The sequence below is a fragment of the Lampetra fluviatilis genome, chromosome 23 (genome assembly GCF_964198595.1).
Source record: "Lampetra fluviatilis chromosome 23, kcLamFluv1.1, whole genome shotgun sequence".
In the NCBI taxonomy this organism is placed as follows: domain Eukaryota; kingdom Metazoa; phylum Chordata; class Hyperoartia; order Petromyzontiformes; family Petromyzontidae; genus Lampetra; species Lampetra fluviatilis.
Genome location: NC_136297.1, coordinates 8,545,264 through 8,567,542, shown reverse-complemented (window position 1 = coordinate 8,567,542; position 22,279 = coordinate 8,545,264). Strand labels below are relative to the sequence as shown.

General features: G+C 44.5%; 1 protein-coding gene across 4 annotated transcripts; it reads left to right on the top strand.

Moving 5' to 3' along the window:
• The first annotated feature begins 758 nt into the window (after positions 1–758).
• Positions 759–21,442, top strand: LOC144940718 (uncharacterized). 4 transcript variants are annotated; one of them, XM_078867076.1, is made up of 13 exons: positions 759–969; positions 4,364–4,446; positions 4,858–4,969; positions 5,523–5,727; positions 6,551–6,669; positions 7,954–8,068; positions 8,956–9,087; positions 9,733–9,896; positions 10,620–10,713; positions 11,485–11,590; positions 12,028–12,190; positions 13,164–13,747; positions 14,135–21,442. In XM_078867076.1, the coding sequence occupies exons 1-13, from the start codon at positions 916–918 to the stop codon at positions 14,706–14,708; spliced, it is 2,505 nt and encodes an 834-aa protein (XP_078723202.1). In that variant the 5' UTR covers positions 759–915; the 3' UTR covers positions 14,709–21,442. The 4 variants fall into 4 exon arrangements, with proteins under 4 accessions (XP_078723202.1, XP_078723201.1, XP_078723200.1 ...); XM_078867075.1 differs by having other exon boundaries at positions 14,132–21,442; XM_078867074.1 differs by having other exon boundaries at positions 14,093–21,442.
• The last annotated feature ends 837 nt before the right edge of the window (positions 21,443–22,279 follow it).

Sequence of the window (22,279 nt, the reverse complement as noted above, 5' to 3'; positions counted from 1 at the left end):
ACACGAAACACAAAAACATATTTTTGTCTTTAGTTGGTTCTTCCCCCCGCACTTCTGATTAGCACGGTTGGCTTCGTATGGTGCGAAAGAAGTTCAACATACATGGGAGAGAAAATAATAAATTAAATAATAGCATACGACGTTTCGATTGCAACACAAGCAATCATCATCAGGCACAAATGAAAGAGAAAACAAAACCTAGTAAACTTAGAAATGTAATGCAATACAACACAGATAGTCGGCTAACATAACAGTCAACACCCTACCTGGTTGATTACGTTCTTCCAAAGATTGCTAAATTTAAGAGAGAGATTAAACAGAACCGGAGAAACATAGAGAGACACGTAAGCAGAGAGAGATAACACAGAGACACACAGAGAGAGAGACAAACACACATTTATTATTTACTCTTTCTACGTGACTTTACCGAAAGAACCAAAGAGTAATTCCTGCAGTCACGAAAGCGCCAAATAAAGTTTGATACATGGGAGACTATATCATCATCTCTTTGGATTCTCATCTAAACAAATCCAACTTGAATCTTCCACGAGTAACCACGCCCACACAGCTCAAGCCACGCCTCCTCAAATACAAGCCACGCCCCTTACGTCACAAGCCCCGCCTCCTGCCACACAGCCCCATGTAAAGCCACGCCCGGCAAATTACAGCCCCGCCCTCTCGTGCAACGGACCAATGAGGAGGCGCCGTCGCGAGGACCCCGTGGGTGCCCCGCGCGGTGCCTGTTCGCGCCGCTGACCCCGCTGGGTGCGCGTCCGAAGGCTCCAGCGTAGCCGCCCGGGCGCCGCCTTCGCGGGTTTTTGTTTACGAGCGCGAACGGTGGAAGCGACGGCGGCGGTGGCAGCAGCAGCAGCAGCAATGGACCCGCTGAGAGGCTGAGCCATAACCCCGGAGACGATGAGGGATAAGGAGCAGAAGAAAGGGCGCACTTGGCTCGAGGCGGCGCGCATGGTGAGGCGCTCCCCGCGGCTGAAGCGGCCGGGGCGGCCCGCAGGCTTTGGGCCTAAACCCCGCGCATCCTCCCCGTGTGGCGGCTCGCTTATGTTGTATGTTTATATACGTGCGTGTGTGTGTGTGCTTATAGGGGTGTCTTTGTGTGGTTATGTATGTTGGTATTTCTCGCGTGTGTTTGTACATGTTAGCGCGCGTATCTGTGTGTTGTTGTGCATATCTCTGTGCGTATCTATTTTTTGTCCATGTGTACATCTCGGCGTCTGCCTTAATGGTGTCTGTTTATCTCTGCGTGTGCATCTGTGTATTTGAATGTTAGGTTTAGTGTGTACGTTGATGTGTGTTGCTTTATCTTTTTGTCCGTGTGTATCTGTATGCATGTCTCTGTGCGCGTGTCTTGTTTTGTCCATGCTGGTCGATGTGTATCTGTGTATCTCTTTGTCCATGTGTCTGCTGTGTTCTGTGTTTTTTTTTGCTTCGCTGTCTTTCTGTTGTCAATGCCTGTCTGGTTATGTGTGTCTTTGTGTGGATATGCGTGTCTGAGTGTCTTTGTGTATGTGTGTGTACGTGTCCGTCTTGGCGTGTTTGTGTCTCTGATTGTGTGTGTGTATACGTTTGGGTATCTTTCTCCAGTTGTATGCTTCTTTGTTTGTCTCTACTATCTCGGTTTCTTTGTGTAAATCTAAATGTATCATCGTCTCTGTCCCATCGCCTCCGTGTCTCGCTTTAGCAACACCACCCCCCTCTCCATCGCCGTTTCGGATGGTGGGGGCTGTTTAAGATGGAGGGTCTTGGGGTGGATGGTAATGGTGGTGATGGTATTCGTGATTATGATCATGGTGGTGATGACGGTGGGATTGGTGATTACGATGAAGGTGGCGGTGATTATATCAGTGATATTGGTCATGATGATTAGTGTCGACTGTGATTATGGTGGTGATGGTGAGATGGTATTGGTAATTGAGATTATGGTGGTGATGGTGATTGTGATTATAGAGTGATATAAGTGGTGATTGTGATTATGGTGGTGATGACAATAATGGTAAGTATAACACGTAGGCTTTCGCCTATTATTAATAATGGTAACGTTGATGATGGTGGTTGTGATTATGATGGAGATGATTTATCTTACGCGCTCCCCTCGTCTGTTCGCTCTTGAGATGGTATCAGTGATGATGATCGTGGATGATGATGGATGTTTTGGCAATTTCGATTATGGTCGTGGCGATTATTTTAGCGCTAATGGTATTGCTGATTGTGATTATGATGGTGGTGATTATGATAGTGTGATTTTGGTGGTGGTGATGGTATGTGCCGGAGACGATTCGTCTGTCCCTCTCCCTGTCTCGTCTGTCTACAGAGACGTGCTCACGTAGAATTCGTATGCAGAGGATGTGTGTGGGGGTTGGTGATAATCGTTGTGTTGTTTCTGATGAGGACGATGTTAATGTTTGGTAATTATTTTTTGTGAGGATTGTGATTGGGATAGTGATGGTCATGTTGGTGATGATGATTTTGGTGTCGATCGTGGTGGTGATTCATCCTTCTTGTCTCCCTGTTCCCTCCCTATCCTGTCTGTCTCATTGCTGGGAATAAGTGGCAGATTGTTTCCGTTCTTTTGCACTTTGATGGAGTGAACTGTGGGAGACAAGGGTCTTGGTGATGGTCGTGGTTGTGGTGATTGTCGTGGATGTGGTGATGATGTTGGTGACAGGGATTTGTTGGGATGCCTTATAATGTTTACAAGGCAGTCAAGTTGATGTTATTCTGCTGATTATTAAGGTCATGTGGTATGTACGGTTATGGTGATGGACAAGATTGCGGTGATGTTCGTGTTTTACAGGGAACTGCTGTTTGTTCGATAATCCAATGGATCATTGTTTAGTTTGCAAGGCAGTACTACTGCTGTTGATACTATGGCTCACAGGACCTTGCGGATGATTGTTCAAGGCCATGCTGATTCCTATGATAAATACAAAAAAATATTAACCATGGTAACTTTTGCTGATGATATAGCAATGATAACAACCAATGAGAATGAACTGCGACAAATTATTACATTATTTGTTACGTCATAAAAGTTTTGTTCCAGAGAAAGGTTCAGTAAGTATGTTTGCTGAAAAAAATAGTACGTTTTTGAGGGACATAACTGTAAAACACAAATATGCGGTTTTACCGAGGCCAATAATTATTGCAGGCATGTCGGGACTGAAAGTATGAAATAGAGATGAGGAAGAGCTGTTTAAGAGTGCTTTTGTAAAACTGAACTTAATGAAATGCAACTTACCCAATGTGCTTAAAGAATTGTATTAATTTGATGCACATTACTGACTGACATGAGTCGGAAACATGGACACTGACCTCAAAATGTAACAAAAGATGAAAAGTCTGCAAAGCCATGGCCATGTGTGCTTGGAGTTACACTGAAAACAAAAAGAGAAGCACATGGCTCAGAAAATGCACATTAGAGATGTCATTGACTGTTAAGATCTTAAGTGGGCTTGGGCAGGACTCATCGTTATCAGGGATGACATTTGATGGACGAGGCTCATGGTCGAATGGCAACCAAAAGAGAACACGCCTGAGAGAAAGACCACAGGGGAGATGGAGCGATGAGGACCACAGGGGAGATGGAGCGATGAGATCCACTCGCGGGCAGGAACAAAATGGATTGTGGCATCGCAGCACTAAGGGATGGAGATGACGTGGGGAGGCAGTGGATAGATCGCGAATGATGATGTTGAGGGTCATGGGAAGGTGTTGACATGTGTGTCTGTTTGTGTCTGCCTGCTGTGGATATTGCATTACCTTTTAACAGAATGATTTCCCGTTAGGTAAGCTGCTGATAGACTGCACATTTTAAATAATGGCTCTTGTACGCAGGCGAGATGTCAAACTGTTATGTGGAAATTAATGGAATGCAGTGACTCTCATGTGTTTTTTGTTTTAGTGTGGTAGATTAGCTTGAATAAGGTGGCAAAAGCATTGCCAATTAGGCTGAGGATGCATTCATAGAAAAAGTATAAACGTCTTGCTTGTGTTTCAATGATCAATACAGGGCATTGTGTACATAAGTGGTTTGTGTTGCTATCGGATGGTCGCTTTTTAACATGACGGAAGGACGTGCTTGGCATGGATGATGGTGGTGGGCATGTTATGGATTCCTTGTGGTAAGAAAGAGTTCAATAGTGGATGTTGTGAGACTGATGAATCAAACGCTCGTAATGGAGGTCAGCCTTTAAAAAAACGATGGCCTGCTGTGTGCCTGTGTGGCGAGACATCATTTAAAAGGGCACAGTCGTAGTATGGCCATGCTGCAATGTTGGGCTGAAAATTGCACCGTTTGTAACTCTGCATTGATGCGTTGTGTCTGACATGGATTGTTGTTTGGAAGGTGCTTGAAAAACACAAGAATGCTCCCATGAGCCAAAAGGACATTCTCAACTTCATTCAGAAGGACAAGCTCAAAGAGATCAGGTTGGTAAATATTGGCGTTTGAAAGTAAATTAAAAAGCGAGCAGCAGTACACACGTTTTGGCGGTCATGGCTTTAGAGGCCAACACATTGTCTTCACACTCTAGAAGTGTTGGTTTCGATTCGCAGTAGACAACCGACCAGGGTCGATGCACATAAGTTGATTGGTGGAGCGAGTGTGGTGGGTGAAAGAGTGGGTACCCCCACGGTCACAGCCCATGTGTTCGGCGTGCAAGAATAGGCGAAGGGGGAAGCCCCCGTGCTTGCCGTGTCGTGAGCGAGCGTTCCTGGGTGCGGTGTTTTTAAATAAAGTGCAGTTTACCTGTTCAGTGAATGCAATTGCTACGTCTTTGATATGTGTGTTCTTTGTAAATGTCACGTGTTATATCGTCAGTGGCATGTTGCTTTCTGCAGTGGTGTGAATTACCCGCTGAATGTGCTGGGTGCCATGCTGTATTCTAATGCTCGGACCACCAGCGGCATTTTCTACAAAGTTCCAGGAAAACTGGGGGTTTATAAGCTCAAAGTAAGCATGTGTTACATAAACCACCCACCACACTCTGCGCAGCATGATCACCTATTAAATAATGTAAATTTTATTATTGCCATGGAATTATACTCTTGACACGATATGCACATTTTATGGTGTAATTATTAGGAGGTTTGAACAAAACCTTTTCTGCACTATTGTATACTTTTCATATACAATATACTGTTTTTGGCCAATTTAAACTGTGATAAGTGGAGTTTAATACCTACGCTAATTTATTCCACTTATTTCACTTCTGAGGATAAACACTTCATACATTTGCACGATATAGAATGAGGCGTAATGGAAACGGACCCCTAATCTGCAAGGCATGAAGGAGTGTTGTGGTAAGAGGTGTATTGATGTGGCACCGAGTTACGTGCGTTGGCTCTTCCTTGGTCATTACCCAACTTGACGAGCATCTGTAATTGTCTGTAAGGATCGGCATTGTAGCCCACCCACCACTACACCGTAGTGCATCTAACGTACACCGCAAACACATCACATTCTTGCGCGTATGTACGCAGTGCCATCCTCCGTGTTCTTGCAGAAATCCGCGCCTAAGAAGAAGAAGAAGCCGCAGTCAAAGAAGCCGAATAAATGTGGAGGCTCACAGGGGGCTAAGGGCGTGAATAACAGCAAATGTAACTCGGCCACGCCGGGCAGGGAGAGCGGGAGTCGGGCAGCACACGCGCCGGAACGCGCATCCCAAGCGACCATCAACACAAGGGCACGCACCATGATCAAGCGCAGAGGTGACGGCTCGCTTCTCCTGGTTCTTGAGACCAAATATAGCTTATCGGTACCACCCAGAGAGGGCAAATGCTTACCATTATTTTATTCAAGGGTATTATCTCCAGATCACAAACAATTGTGAGAGCAAAGTCACCGTGCTAGTTTTTTCGGAGGAAAAAGAAGTCACTGTAAAGTTTACCATGATATGTTTAAGAGAGAATATTGTTTGGAGGAAAAAATACGAAGAAGATATGAAACGTACGGAATAAAGAATTAAATAGCAAGTGTGTCTTTAAAACAATATGCTATGTTTTCTCCCCATGGTGGGTATTCTCCATGGCGGATTCTGGTAATATTTGCCACCTCAGGTGGTACCGACCAAACCCCTTGGCTTATTGCCCCCCTTAATCAGACTGTGAAAGACGTGTGTCAGTTACCGCATTGGTGCAATGTGCGGAGAAGTCGCCGTCCTGTGCATGCGACGCACACCTGTATAATTTAGCACTGAAAGTAGGTTTGTACAGACTTGGGAGTGCAAAGTTTTAGTGTTATTCTCTTATGCGTATGTATGTGTGTATGTATGCAAAATTTTCTCTTGGAGCTGTGTTTTTATTTGTATTCAAATTGCATGTACAATACGTAAATAACGGTTAGCTTTTTTGTCTATCACCTTGTTTAGTTTTAGCCACTGTGCAAGAAGTCTGATTACGGTCGACCAAATGCTGCCAAGTGTGTTTCTGATGTGTGCGAGCCGCATTTATGCATGCTCTTCCGTTTGAAGTGACAGCGCAGCTCCACTTTGGCTCAGTGTCACGTTTCGCCCCCCCGCTTGTGCCCGTGCAGTGTCGTCACGGCTGGCCTTGAGACGGAGCCTGGCCCAGTCGGGAGGTGCGGTCCCATCGGCCTCTCCAGGGCGGCCAGTGTCCGTCAGCCAGCAGCACTCGCGCAAGGCTCTTAAGCAGGTCACCACAACCCCCGTTCCCTTATTGCACGACTCGCCGAAGTGTTCCCCTTGATGCTCAATTATAACATTTGTTTTGCAAGATAAAATGGGATAGGTTTCGGATTAAACCTTATTTAGGATTTTTATATGACTGGTTATTTACATGATCTTGTCGAAAAGCTTTCGTGACTGCAGGAATTAAGATTCTTTGGGTCTTTCGGTAAAGTCACGTAGATAGGTTCAGTTTGAGTTTCTGTACCGACAAACGTGATGTCACCTGTATCCACGGCGGGAAAAGCACCAATGTAACTTCATGTGTAGTGACTTAGCACTTCCAGTTTTAGAAATAATCTGAAACATTTTATCTGAAATTTCATATCAATGCCCGATTTTTCCAATTAATATGAAAATGTGGAACCCAACCCAATAATATAGTTTCGCAGTGGTATCACCTCACAGAAAAGTGTTAGATTTGGTTTATTACGGGGTTACTGCGATGTGGTGATGCTTCAGTCTACGTAAAATGTCTTAATTTGGAAACGCATAGCAATCGTCACCCCCTAATGTGAAAGGTTTGTGGGACTCCTGAAAACAAACTTTTGAATCGGTGTGATCACGGAGGGCTTGTCCACATTACTATGACAGTTTTATTTTACCAGGTAAGCCCCACTGAGCTATCTAGCTCCTTTTCAGAAGTGACCTGGCCACAAATGATCGCTCAATGAAGTGGATTATCATTTGAAAATTTACACCATCCAAATACTCGATACACATGTTTTGAAATGTGGAGAGAAAAATAAGAGGACCCAGAGAAAAATCCACCCAGTCACAGAGATAACATTAAAACTCCAAATTTCCAGGCATCAGGGTCGGGCTCATACCCACCATCTCCTTTTATACCAGGTGAGGTAGTTTACATCTCGCCACCGCGACACCACAAAGCCCCTGAAGCGCAAAGCAGCAGCATCAGAAGACAATGAATGATGGCCATTTATTGCTGATGATTCCTAACAAGGATGTAACAGGTGTATTGTGTCATTGTTTTGTTTACTGTCTAAAATATTATGGCCACTATTTTGATTCTTTCGAGTTGGTGGTTTTAAAGTAGGCTGTGTGCATTCCGCACGCAGCATGAAGATGTCACGTGACATGCAATGCGTGATGGGAGGAATGATGCAATGGTCACGTTTGCATCCATTGCGGTCTTTTGCGTGTATTATTATTACTCATGAATGGTGTCTCTAGCTCGGCCGAAGAAGCGGAGAATGTAAGCGGGAGGTGGTGTTGTGTGGTGCGGTCGCAGGCACTGAAGCGGCAGCAACAGCAGACCCAGCGCCGTGGCGTGGTGGTGTCGGCCGGCAAGCTCATGTCCCGGCTCATCCTCACGAGCTGCGGCACTTCTGAGCACACCCCACCCCGTGAGTCTCCTCTTCTCCATCTTCTTCCGAGCGTTTGTCGCGGCAACTCGGTGGGGTCACGACGAGACGCAATAAAGAAGGTGGGAGTGGTGGCATAACGGGGATAGCGTGTTGCGCGATGAAATAATAAGGTTGGACGCACCATGTCTCGCTTATAAGCGGTGTTTTTTTGGGCAACCCGAAAAATCGAATTAACAAAAATGTGACGAGCATGCAAAGCGATGCCAACTTGGTTGTCAGCTTCGGCTCCACGCTGCATATAAACGTAACGTGCCAGGCAGTCCCGGTTTAGAACTGTAGCATTGGATTGCAATGATCCAGAATTGGCTTGTCATCTTCGGTGGGATGCCACGGTGGCGAAATGTGAACTCCCCATTGCCCAGTATGCAGGAGGTCATGGGTTCGATCCCGACCTTGGCAACTGTATATTTGTAGTCTCACATGATAAGGCACTGTATATTTGTAGTCTGCATGTCTCTATCCCTGGGGTCACTTGGATTTTATCCTGGTCCTCCGGTTTTTCCCTCCACATTGAGAAACGTGTGTTTCGAGTACTTGGCTGCTTTAAATTTCCACATAATAAGCCACTTCATTGAACTATCATTTGTAGTCGGGTCGCTTCAGAACAATATTTTTTTTACCTTTTTATGTTCTGTTTTAATATGTGTACAATATACAACTGCAAATAAAATATGTTCCAAGGTGTAGGTGGGCTAAATTTGGTTGGAATGGACATAGCAGGCTTTTATTAAGAAAACTCATCCCGGGGCACACACCCCTTGAGTAATTCCGTATTTTGGGTAAACGCTACTGACTGTATTCGCTCCACTCGTAGTACCGGCGAGTACGGAGCTCACTTTTTGGTTTGATTTTGTCGTTCGGAGCAGCTTCGTCCAATGGCAAGGTGGAGCAGAACAACAACTCGAACAGCAACTCGCTCCGGGCTCCCGCGCTCGCGCAGACCACGTCGCTCGCCATCAAGAGGAGGCTCCCGTCTCGGCCTGACAAGCTGGATGCCGGTGAGCCACACGCGCATCCCCGGCATGGGGAGACCTTTCGCCGGGTTGCCCCCCACGCGCACGGGAATGGAACGTCGCCAACGTTGATTGTCAAAATCGGAATCTTGATCTGGACTCAAAGAATCCGATGGGCTTATGAAGCTCTTTCACACGTGTCCAGTAAGGGTGGGGGTTGGCGCATCACAAAGTTAGAACAACAAACGATGCAAAAACAGATGGGAGTGAAAAGTATATGAAAGCTAAGCAAGTAATTAAATGTAAATAAAAAAAGTATTTAAGTACAAATTGCATAAGTTGATTAATTCCTTCCGATTTTCCAACACCAAAATTTTTATCTTGGCAAGGCAGCAAAACAGAAACAGTCCCAGACCATACCAAGACAACACACAGTCCCTCAATAAAATTGCACATTAACATTGAACTATCACGGATTAACGTCGATTCTCACACTGATATACGCCCACCCTCTACATTAATTGGCAGCGATTCTCACGCTCGTTATGCGTGCATCGGTTCATAAAACATTCCTCTTTGGTAACTGATTACCGCGGCTAAGGCGCTGGTGGCGATTGATCCCCGAGTTCTTCAGCCCTACGTCTACAAGAAAAGCTCTGCCTTTGCGTGTGAACCGCCCTCACGCCGCAGGCGAGTTCAAGCGCGGCAAGGACTCCGGCATGGACGTGGAGAGCCCCGACTCTGTGCTGGTCAACATCGACCTGAAGGCGCTCATCAACCGGCACACCTTCGCAGCGCTGCCCAGCTGTAGCCAGCGCACACTGCTCTCCCTGCTGCCGCTCGGGGATGGGCAGGTGAGGGGGGCGATGATGGGCACTTGAGGGGGCGATGGGCACGTCAGGGGTGATGAGCAGATGATCGGGTGAGGAAAGGTTGAGGGAGGAAAGCGATTGAACTTTTCACATTTAAAACCCGTTATTTATTTAGAATATCTGGCTTGGCACCCGTTAGTGCTCCACTGAACATCTTCGGCTCTCATCTCTCTATGAGAGAAGAAAGGTTCAGTGATAGTAAGGGTTACTCTCCTGAAAAATAATTCCCATGACAATCGCCAAGAATGCAGCGTATCAGATCTCGGAGGCTAAACAGGCTTGAGCCTGGACAGTGCTTGGATGGGTGACCACAGTCCATGACAAGTTTCTATTGGCTGCTGTGTGATTACATGGTGAGCAGCAGAGGGCAGTTCTGCAGCAAATGCCATTAGACTGTTCTACGCCTTCGACTCACACTGACCAGAGTGGTGAAGTATGGTGAAATAACCCCCATGAGGCCCCTAGTCCAGCAGCGGATTGACAAGAGGGATGCGCATACTGGAAAAATGAACGAGCGTATCTTGTCGATTCTGAGACAGTTGTGACCACCTCTTAGTTTACATGTCCCTAGTGGTGCTCAGACGCAGGTTTATGCTTCCATAGTCACCCGTCTTTATTTTTTGCATTGTTTAATATTAACTTGAAAGTAACTATGGTTATGAGCGAAGACACGAGACTTGGCCGGGTGCCGTCTGTACGTTCCAGGCCACGGAGAACGGAGTGAGTCTCAAGAGCACGGCCCTCAACAATGAGTTCTTCAATTTTGCAGCTGGGGAGTGGACGGAGAGGCTGGGGGAAGGTGAGACGACGTCGAGGTGGTCGGGCTTTCAGGTTTCGATTTCGTAGCCTGGCTCTGAGCCTTTCTGGAGCGCGAGGTGAGATGCAGCGTGGTGCCATTTAATGACCCGGGCGATTCGACATGATGCGGGTCGCTACGACGCATCGTGAGCGAGCGCCGTGCCCCGTGGAGACGAAGTGTGGGCAAGCGCAATGGAGTAAGCTGCGTAGAGTGAGTGGCGTGAGATGCGGGATGTGGAGTGGGCTTAGCGAGGGCAGTGTGCAGAGAAGCAGATGCTTGCGTGCGGTGATTGGAGATGCATGGAGCGAAAGGGGCGGAGATGGGTACAGCATGGGAGTAGGGAAAGCAGAGAAATGGCAGGGGAGATGTATGGAGTCAGAGAAGCAGAGCGAGACATGGTCGGAGATAAGTATGGAGTGAGTAGCAGCATGGAGATGTATGGATTGTGAGAGGCAGAGAGAGGCATGGTAAAGACATTATTTATTCACCACCCTGAATCGGGACAATTCATCAAATCGCTTGGGAGAGGGATTTACATACAGTCAAGTCAACATTTGGTCCTCCCATAATCAATAAAGTGCAGGACACTGTGGGAAATTAACAAATGGTTTTCATTAAAATAGACTTGATCCTTTCCAAAGGGATAAGAAGTCTGCACCATGACTCAGGGATGGAACATTAGTGGTCGGCATGATGTTTTCTCATCAGTTTACAGCTGCAGAGCCACTGAGCTGGCACGCACTTGCGGTGCCGTGTGCAATGTGTGTCCAGGTGAGTTTACGCCCGAGATGCAGCTACGGATGAGACAAGAACAAGAAAAGGCGAAGCCCGTTGAGCAGTGGAAGGAGCGCTTCTTCGAAAACTACTACGGGGAAAAGTACGCATCCCCCCCAAGTCCTCGATTTCTGTCGTGACCTCTATGCAAATCTGACCGATGGGTTACGTTAAATCTTTGACTGTACATGTGGGTGTAAACATAGCCGATGGAGCGGTAGCATCGTGGTTAGTGCACAATACGACCAATCGAACGATCCCAGTTCGATTCCTCGCCGCCACCAATATCGGTGGCAAATAACTGAATCAGTTCTAGGCCCTCCCTTCAAGTCAACTTTAAATGAGCGCCAGGTGCAGTTTATAAACAGCATTGGGGAGATGAATGCAGCCGGCACGCGGTTTCCAGCCCCACTACTGCCCATGCTGGCCTTCATCGGTGCTTACCGACAGCATTTGCCCCGACAGGCCACCGCAGTCCAATTTGATGTCTTTGTATGCAGTATGTGCAATTGTTTGAACGTCCGTGTATTTCTCCACGAGGTCTGGCTTAACAAAAGAAGAGTCGAGGCAGCTCGTGGAGGGACACTGTGAGTTTTACTTGAGCCCAAAGCACGAGGCCGCCTCTCCAAATAATGAAACCCCCAACGGATCGGACGAGAAGCCCGGGAGGCGATCGGGGTCCAAGACGGAAATCTACGCTGCGGTGAGGCCCCCCATTGCATTCGTGATCATCCGCACGCTGCCCTTCGCGCGACGCCTAACTCGCGTGGAACCTGCTTTTTTAAAAATCCTTTATATTAAGTTCGCTCGCTTTCTTGCTTGCGCGCTTACGACCGTGCAAATCTTTCGGTCGTTTTTTAACCCACTTCCCGTGATCCAATCGAGCTGACATTTTGCACACAGACTCGTCGTGCGTGACAATTTATTTTCGTGAAATTTTTTTTCCAAAATTTTACACTTTTTAGGAAAAATTTCATTATTTAATTATCAATTGCTTAATGGTGGCAGGCAATCATCTGACCCATAGGTGGCAGCCATCTCAAGCCAGAGGACGAGAGGACTCTAGCCGCCACGCATATAAAGGATTTATAGTGAAAAACTTTGTTTTTACGGGTACATTTTTTACACTCATTGTGTGTCATCTACTGGATATCTGTGAAAGAGAGCTTCATAGCTCATCGGATTCATCCAGTATAAATAAAGATTCCGATTATGTGTATTGAATTTTAAAGAGGCCTTTTTTTTACACTTTTTGAGGTAAATACGGGTGTTAAGATTTTCAAACATCAAAGAAACCTATTACAGTGCATCATATTTTAGCGTAACCACACATACTTGTAGCAAAAACGCAAATAAATATGCTCTGATAATGTATGTATTGTCCTTGAAATTGATTGGCCTCCACCAGAGACAGCCTCTTTATGGCATTGTCTCACTCATCAGTGCTCGAGCAAACGCCTCCAAAAAGTGAGCAGTACAAGAACAATACGAACACCAATGCATGAATAGCTTACGTAGCTAGCTATTCATTGTGTGTATTAATGATGACGTTTGTAAGAATTTTGTTTCTTGAAAACTTTCATTTGAAGTATAATGGATGTGTCTGTGTGCGTGCGTTCCTCCACGGGTTGATTGCTTGTGGCGTGCACATGCTCGCTGCTCGCCCACCCGCTCAGAACTCTGCGCTGCCGCTGTGGAAGGCGCTGGGCTTTGTGAAGGAGCCTCCGTGGATGGTCGGCGGGCCCCTGGTCGCCTGGCTACAGAAGCTGTGGCAAGAGCAGCCGCCCCCTCTCAACGGCCGCTCCCTGCGCAGGACCTCCGAGAGACGGTCCGAGGCGAAAAACGACTGCAAGGCGAGCACCGCTGCCTCGGCGCTGGGCAAACTGGCCGCCTGCGACGAAGGCCGGCCGACGAGGTTGCCGGCGAGACGGAAACGGACGTCGGAAGCGAGCGGCGAGTCGACGAGGTCGCACGCGAAGGTCAGGCTGACGAGGTCTTCGGCACTTGCCGAGGAAATGGATAGGACGCTTTCGCAGCCGCCACTGGCAAGGACACCGGAGGGATTTGCGCCCGGCAACAACAGGGTGGCGGCGTTTGCAAAGAGGAGCAGGGACAGCCCGGCGGCGATGGTGCCAACGCAGAACCACCTGGTGGCTCTGATGTCGCCGCACGAGAACCCGCACAGCGCTCACGGCCGCCCACACCCTGCGCTCATCTGGGAGGCGAGCGAGGCGCAAGCGCCGGCCCACAGCATCATCAGGTGAGTGTCTGGGCATGCGAACAATCCGGCCACATCCTACACGAGCTATGTGCTCTGTACTCTACAGTTCAAGCTGGCATATTGTAACCCACCGTATGAACATTTTCTATTATCGTTACGTAAATAGGGCTACAGTAACAGAAAATAAAAGTTTGTCTTCACCAAGTGAGCATGGGAATGGATCTTTGAGGGGACTGTCGGTGGTCAGTGTGCTCACCGCCAAGTAGTTCAACCACCCATTGTATTTCGATGCTGTATTTAACTCGCATTGAATATCACGTTGCGTTTCACTGCCCTCCCTCTCTGGTGTCCAATATTTGCTGCTACTTGCGCACCTATTCGCAGCTGCCAAGATGGCAAACGTAATGTGACGTCCTCCGACAGCAGCAGCAGCAGTTCAACTCTGGACATGGCAGCACGCAGACCAGACTCACAGTGCGAGAAAGATAGAGTCCAGCAGCAGCTGCAGCAGCAGCTGCACCAGCAGCAGCTGCACCAGCAGCAGCAGCTACAGCAGCTGCACCAGCATCAGCAGCTGCAGCAGCTCCAACAGCAGCTGCACCAGCAGCAGCAGCTGCACCAGCAACAGCAGCTGCACCAGCACCTGCAGCTGCACCAACTGCAGTTGCAGCAGCTGCAGTTGCAGCAGCAGCAGCCACCGCCAGCGAGGCGAGCACGCAAGCAGCGCATGGACGCCCAGAGGCAGCTGAAGGACCTTGATGCACAAGAGGACGGAGAAGTCCGTCTGGAAGACGGGGAGGTGGAGGAGGGGCGACGACGCATCCTCAGCAAAATATGGCAGGGCCTCCAAGGAGCTTGGCCTCATCCACTGCCGCTGCAACAGACTTTGCTGCTGCCCCCACTGCCACAGCCGCCGCCGCCACCACCACCACCGAATCCGCAGCAGACGCAGAACTTTTTAGTGCTGTTGGAACATAATTACTGTCGGCCGGCCTCATGACCAGCGTGCAAGTCGTGACGGTGCGGTTCCGACGTGAGACGGGGGGGGGGACGCTTTACGAGAAGAGGGATTCGGCACAGCTCACAGGAGGAGTGGAGTTTCAAGAGAGAATTGTATGGAGTAAACATTAACTGCATGGAAAAGTGTTTACATTTCCAATGCTGTAATGCTCACAGGTGGCAGGGAATTTTGTTTTCTCCAGAGAATGGATAAAAAGAAAAGTTGCGCTTTGGGTGTGGATGTTTGGGGATATGCAACCGTCATACCAGGAATTTTCGGAATGAAACAATGTGCATTTTCTCTGTGACAAGTCTAGGGATGCGGCTGGTATAGCAAGGCACCGTAAAATAGTTCCGAGTCTGGATGAATAAGATAATTTTACGTAAGATTATGATTTGTTCTTCACTTAAACAGCAGCTCGGTAAAATAAGGGCCCAACACCTTACAACAGCAATATGGTATAGCAGCAGCCTAGAAACAATATGCAGGCTTGTAGTGTGAGAAAACCTCTTTGGTGTTGTGTAACAGTGGAACCTGTTTTCTTGAAATATCACATTTCCATGCCAATTCTTCTCTGGGGAAATAAGGCCCAGCTATTTTTTGTTGAAAATTCACAATGTTGTGCATAAGAGGTCAAACATTAGCGTAGTTCATCACACACGCGAAGGAAGATATATATATTTGTTTTGAAAACATGAGAGAGAAGCACTAACAGCCTGCAGCTTTAAGTGTAGCTGTACAAATACCAACCAACAGCAATTGGTCAAATATCTGGGGGGAAAACCAAGGCAGACACCAAACAGAACTTGTGCAAATATATGCACGACATGCAGCAAACAATACATCATTTCTGATGTCCGTGCCCACAGTTGCATCTGCATATGGCTGGGTGGTGAGCTGAAGGCTCTCTGGGCAGGCATTTTGGGTATGGTGCAGAAGGTGCATCACAATATCATGTTTTCTATTTGTTGTGCATGTATGTGCGTGATGTGCCACGTGTGCATATGTAGTCTTCTGCACTCCAGATGGTTATTGGCAACACTGGCAATGGCACATGAGCTTTACGCTTAACAAATTTTAGTGTAAAAGTCCTTTTGATGCTCTTAGAATTTTTTATTTAATCTTGAAGACATCAGCCTGAAGCTCACATTTCGGGGAGTAGAAAAGGATGGGGCTAGTGACTGTCATGCTCACCTTGGAGCGAGTTTCAAGTGAGCAGAGCACGGTCTAATCTCCCAACAGCTGCTAAGTTACTTTCTTGTTCTCAAGAAATGTCCAAAATGCACAATGTGCTGTAAACTGGATGTCAAAAATAACCAGGTGGTATCATACAAATCCCAAATGTTGAAATATTATATTTAATTTGCACATCATAGCATTAGATATGCAAGGCCGACTGATCCGCTCAACGGCTGTGGTCAGTCTTGAGCCACGGGGGGGGGAGAGCACCTTTCTAGGTGACTCGCACAACCACCCAGACCCATTTCACAGCACTTTGTATCAATGAATGGGTTTTGTTTAATATTGCCTTTTTTTGATTTCCTGTGTTGCAGTTTCACTCGCATGTGGTAATTTTTTTAAAGTTAAAAGAACTTCAAATTGTTCGTTTTGGTCAATTGAGTTAATTTTCAGGTCATGGAATCATTTCGGTGTGTATTGACATTGAGATGGAAGGTCATATCCTAATTTGCCTTCATAATTCGTAATAATTGAATGGACACATTTTACAAAGGAAGATAAAAACAAATGGAATCATTAATTTTTCTTAGTTTTTTTTGTTTCTAGGAGCTGCTTTACATCAAATTTTCTTCAAAAGCTCTTACGTTATGGAACATTTACTGTAGTTAAAATTGGATTTGTGGTTTTACTTCAGGAACCTGGCAACATGGGTGAAATCACACGCGTTTGTTTTAAAAGTAAAGTTGTACGACTTGTTATGCACATTTCAGGTTTTTAACTAAACGTGTGTTCCTTGTTGATTTGCATTGGGTGATGTAAACCAATGTTTCTTCTCAATAACAACATTAAAAGTACTTTTTAGGCTGGAGCGTTAACAGTTGCCACCACATTCTTTGGACAAAATGGAAGGTTTATGAAATGTACAAATGCATACTTGTAGATACGTAGTTTGGTTGCTGGGTGTTTTTGTACAGATTTTACGACACAGTTTACGTTGAGAGCTTGCAGCCGAGAATTGTGTACTTACATGGATAAATTAGGAGGCCACCCACTTGGATAGAACCGCAGTCTAAAAAGGTGAGCGTACACGATGCCATTAGTTTCTCAAGTCTAGTGCAATATTTAAGGAACTGACAGAAACTCGCAACAGCATTCACATTTGGGCAGACGTCCGATTGCATACGATGACGCGACTGGTTAGTTGGCAGCGTCGATTTTAAAATCTACAGTAATTGCTTTTAATAACCTTTTGGTCATGCACGTGGACAGCGGAAATATACATTGAAGAAGTTTATTTTGCTTGAAAGATAAAACATATATATGTAAACCTCAAGTTGAAACTATTTACGCGTGTTATTTTTTTTGTTCCCGGAGTACGTTATATCCCCAGTGTACTTATTTTAATGCCAATTTTGTCGTGAACAAACCTCAAAGTGTTACAGATGCTCACAAAACCTCAGGTCTGAAAAATACGTAGGGCTCAATGTGTACCTTGTCAAATATAATAGCACACTGTAAGTTATTATCCCTGCCTAATTTAGATCAGGTTTAATTTAGCCTTAGAATAGTAAAATAAAAACAGTTATTATTTTTGTTAGTTGATGTCCAGACTTGTTAAGATATCCAGAACACCCTAATAAGGAGTATGTTGTTTAAAATTGTAAAATATAAACGTCAAATTTTTGTTTAATATTCCTGAAATAAATTTGAACCTTTTAAAAAAAAAGCGTTGTTATGCTTTTAAAGTGCAGTTTTGGAATATTGACTTAAGCTGGCTCTCATTTATTCAATTACTACTTCATGAAGGCTGTCTTTGCTGATTTTTTACAATTTTTATATGCGATTAGACACTATCAACTACTCCAAAATTTTTATTTTTGCGCAAAAAAATACATTGCCTACGACTTTATTAAACTTATATTTAAAGACGTACCCATCCGAAACCGCTCAATTTCAAGATTCCTTGCTTTTTTATTAGAACAAATTAATGAACTTAATACTCTGAGAGGAGTTCAACACGTTGGCTTGAGGGGAAGCGCTTGTTTTTTTTTTACCGTTTTCGAATTCAGATTTGAACACCATGAAATTAGTGTTTTTTCGTTCAAAACCGCTTGAAATCCGAAATATCTCAAAAACAATAAAAGGTAGAACAATGATTCTCGCTTTAATCTTATTTGCTATTTAACGCTCTTATCAAACGAAAAAACCCCGCAATCTCATGTTTTGAACGGTTTATGAATGACACGCACAAACATGTTTAATGGGGCACTTAAAATCCATATTTGGGGGGGGGGTCTTAAAATGAAGATTTTCGGATTTTCAGATTGTTCCTGTTTGTGTATCAAATTTTCAGCTTTCTACCTTGTCGAGAAGTACCCTCGATGTTTTTGAGATATACAGCTTAAGGTCTTTATCTAGATCAGTGAGCAGTTTTTACAGCCCATTGCTGGGAGCTACTGATAGCACACACAGACGTTAAGTGGTTGTGTAGCATGAAAAATCATTCATATACATTAACGTGTATGTAGGCTTTACGTCTTAAACTCCATTGGCTAAGGTTGATAAAACAAAGCAAAGCTGTTCTAAAACGCACCCTCCAAAACAATTGTGAATTATGGAAATGTATTATACAAGGTGTGTACAATTAAATGATTGCGCACATCTCAATAGTAATCGCTATAAAGCAAGGATGGGGATCTTCAGGGCCCACTACTCGAACACGGGGACAGACCTGCGATATTTATTTGTCACTCCCAAGCATTTTAGCTGTACTAATTGTGAACTCAAGGCTAATATTTTCAACCTCGAAACATCGTTTTAAATTTTTGTTGCGCGCTCGCGGGTCACTTCTGTCGCCATGAGGTCCTCTTACAGTCGGGGGCCCCCTTGCATTGTGACGGAGTGAACGAGGAGTGTGTTAATGCGTGGCCCTGCCAAGGGTGATTGAAAGTCCTGTTCATCAGGAACGTGTTCCCCACCCATTGCTGTGACGTGTTTTGGACGCTCAGGGTTTCCCTGCATTTAGAAACAAAAGTTTATTTCAGCGTTGTGGCATTTAATATCGTGTAGTTTGCATCTTTGGTGAATTATTGTTTTTATTGCTAGGGACAGGCAGCAATCGGCGATGGTCATGGTACACGTTAATAACTAACGTTAGATTGTGCTTCGTGTCGCGTGCAAGAAATGTCTCTGATGTGATGACATACTCCACCAAAGGTGTGAATTCGTAAGCCGTGAACGTTCATTTTAGGGATCTTATTGTGACCGAAATGTGTGCTTTTATGGCAAATGGCCATGCTAGTAATGAGGGTAGTGTGTGTGTTTTTGTCTTTAAAGCAAAAAAAGTCTGCCAAAGCCAAGCACAGATGCCTGAGTGAATGTAAATCGATGGCCATACAGGAAAGATTCAAACAAAACCCCAGTCTGGGAATGGCTTAAACGTGGCCTCAACTGGACATTATTTTAAATTAAAAATTCTGTGTCACAATGGCTTCATCGCTCATCTTAAAAAACATGTTTTCTTAAATATTGTGGCCACATTGCGAACAAAGTAACGTGTTTTTAAGTGTTAAAAACATTGCAATCGGTACAAAAGAATTTGTTGATAACCTTAAAATGAATTAAATTTAGCAAAAGGCATTCAAATTCAATTTCACGATGTCGGGTCACGATTTGATTTTTGTTTTGTTTTTACCGTCTCATTTGTATTCGTTCTCGTTGTGCCTCGTTTGTACAGTCTCATTTACTTGCATAGACTAAATGTAATATCAACATAGCTTTAGCGTGTAGATTTTATTGTCGATCATTACGCGCGTGATTCATTGCAAGTATCGCGAGCGTAAGAATTCATATTAATCGATGAATCACAACATACCCATTTGGAATAAATGGTAACAGCTATGCTATTATACATCTGAAAATATGCAACGTGAATTGCTGCAATGAGCCCTACATCTTATCAGTCAGAGTGATTGTGAGCTCGTAATTAAAAGCAACATATTACCGTAAGAAATACATGTGCAACTAAAACCGGCTGTGCTGAATACCAGTAAGCATATAATGAAGGCGTGTATAAAGGTTGCTTAGATGCTAAGGTTATATTTAGTAGGGAGTGGAACGATGCATTGATTCATGCGCGATACATGCATCGAATCACACGTGTAGGAATCAATGTATTTAGATTATGGTGAAAGATAATTGGTTACATGACCCCTGAAGCGACTAAAGCCGGTTACATCCACCGTAATGTCAAACAAAACATATTCTTGAACCCAATTCACCACCGTGAATTATGAATGGGGTGGTGAATCGTTTTAGCCTCAATGCTTAGTATACACGTTAAATTGTTTGACAAATTCCAAAAATCTTTGAGAGAATAAAAACAACCTTCTGCACTTGATGTATGAAACGCACGCAGTTTTCCCATTGGTTGACTCTTTTCGGATTCGTTTCCTTTAGATTTGCTTTTGAGTTCAACTTAGATCTGTGGTTGATAAATGAATGTATACAAAACGGTGGTCCTAATGTTTTGACGAGATTAAAATACACAGACTTGGTGATTACCTATACGTCGTCAATACAGAAACATGTAACAGTGCACTTATTCTGCTGTTATCAATCAGTACTGTACAGTACTTGGTCGTTTGGATGAGAGACCTGGGGTTGCATTGGGAAAGCTCAAAACTTGGACTGGTTACTAAAAAGCGGGGATTTAAAATATGCGTAGTGCCAGGATGGATGTGGCTATTTGTGTATTCTTAATCTCAAAACGTCTTTACCGCCTTTCTCATGGTGTGTATATATGTACAAAACTTATACTGTATTGTATACAGTAGATTATGTATATGCAGTACATGTATATAAATGATATACCTTACAACACGTACAGAATGCGTCTTAAACTTTAATTTGACATGTATGTCTCAATAGGCCATTACAAACACATATACTAACAATTTAATATTTCAATTAAAATAAAGTCATGCAACATTCATTCACTTGGCTTCATAATGTATTTAAAGGAAACAACGGAAGTGCATTTAAGGGCATATTTAAATTCAAAATAAATAAATTACAAATTAGATTTACAATTCTGTACAAAAGACACTTGGATATTTCATGACATTTGAAGCATACCATGTTTAGTAAATGTCAGTAACTATGGCACTATATTATTCGCAGGCATAATTTTTGGGTCTTTTGGCAGACGTGGGGTTAAGCCTAATCGGGGTCACTTTTGGTAAACAAAAACCATTTCAATCTGCCCGACATGTCCACTTCTTGCACTAACCCTTCCTGTTCACTGCACTGTGCACAAACTGTTAACGCTGAGCCTTGTACATTTTCATCTCTCAACAATTAACGTAATAATGTATATCTTGTAAAAAAAAAGAGAGCCCGTTGTAGCATTTGTTTGTTATACTGGACCCAGTTGTTTTATACACGTGTACACAATTGAGTGGGGTTACGTCTTGGTTATATAGGTTTATGTATATAAAATCAATAAATGACCCATTGTACAGTTGCATACGATGAAATAAAACTCTTCTGTCTCATTGTGACTGAATATGGCTAGTTATTTTTCTAAATGTTCATTTGGAACCTTTGCCATGCCCATGATATTCACGTGCTCGCAGTTCCTGCATCGCATTGCGTGCGTGGGAAATAATATATATATAGAACGGAGGTTGCAGAAACTATAGTAATCATAAGTAACAGCAGACAAAACGCATTCAAACATAACAAAAAATTACATCCCATCAACCACATGGCCTTTTGAAAGTGCATCTTGACAGCACTGATTAGTTCAGTACTCGCAAACTTGACTGGTTTCGAAATAAAATCAATAAGTCACAGTGTCTTTATCAGCAGAGTCAAACATACTGGTTGCTACCAGAATTATATTTATACTGGAGGAATCCGATGAGCTTTAAATCTTTTTTTTAACAGATGTCCAGTAAATTTCGATTGAAAGCTATCGTGACTGCAGGGATTCATCTTCTTGGTTCTTTCGGTAAAGTCACGTGGAAGTGAAGTAATAAAATAATAAAAATAAAACAATAAAATAATTCTCACGTTTCGGCCACAACGCAAGCAAACCAGGTCTGTCGAGGCGACAGACCTGGTTTCACCTGAGGACGGCTGCTCACCTGAGGACGGTTGCTTGCGTTGTGGCCGAAACGTCGTGAGAATTATTTTATTATGTTTTATTTTTATTATTTTATTACTTCCCTTCTACGTGACTTTACCGAAAGAACCAAGAAGAAGATGTCCAGTAGTTTTCACAAATGGTTTGACCCAGACAGTTCGTGAGTTGGTGTCTTGTTTGGAAGCGGCAGTAATTGGTTTGCACGAGGATCTGGTGGCGTTGCGTTGAACCTTTACGACAGTCG

What these genes read in the sequence shown, in the direction of transcription:
- LOC144940718 (XM_078867074.1), top strand. Translation starts at nt 916, where the DNA reads ATGAGGGATAAGGAGCAGAAGAAAGGGCGCACTTGGCTCGAGGCGGCG. An exon ending in TGCCGCTCGGGGATGGGCAG is followed by an intron (nt 9,897 to 10,619) that starts GTGAGGGGGGCG and finishes TGTACGTTCCAG; the next exon opens with GCCACGGAGAACGGAGTGAG. An exon ending in AGACGGAAATCTACGCTGCG is followed by an intron (nt 12,191 to 13,163) that starts GTGAGGCCCCCC and finishes CCACCCGCTCAG; the next exon opens with AACTCTGCGCTGCCGCTGTG.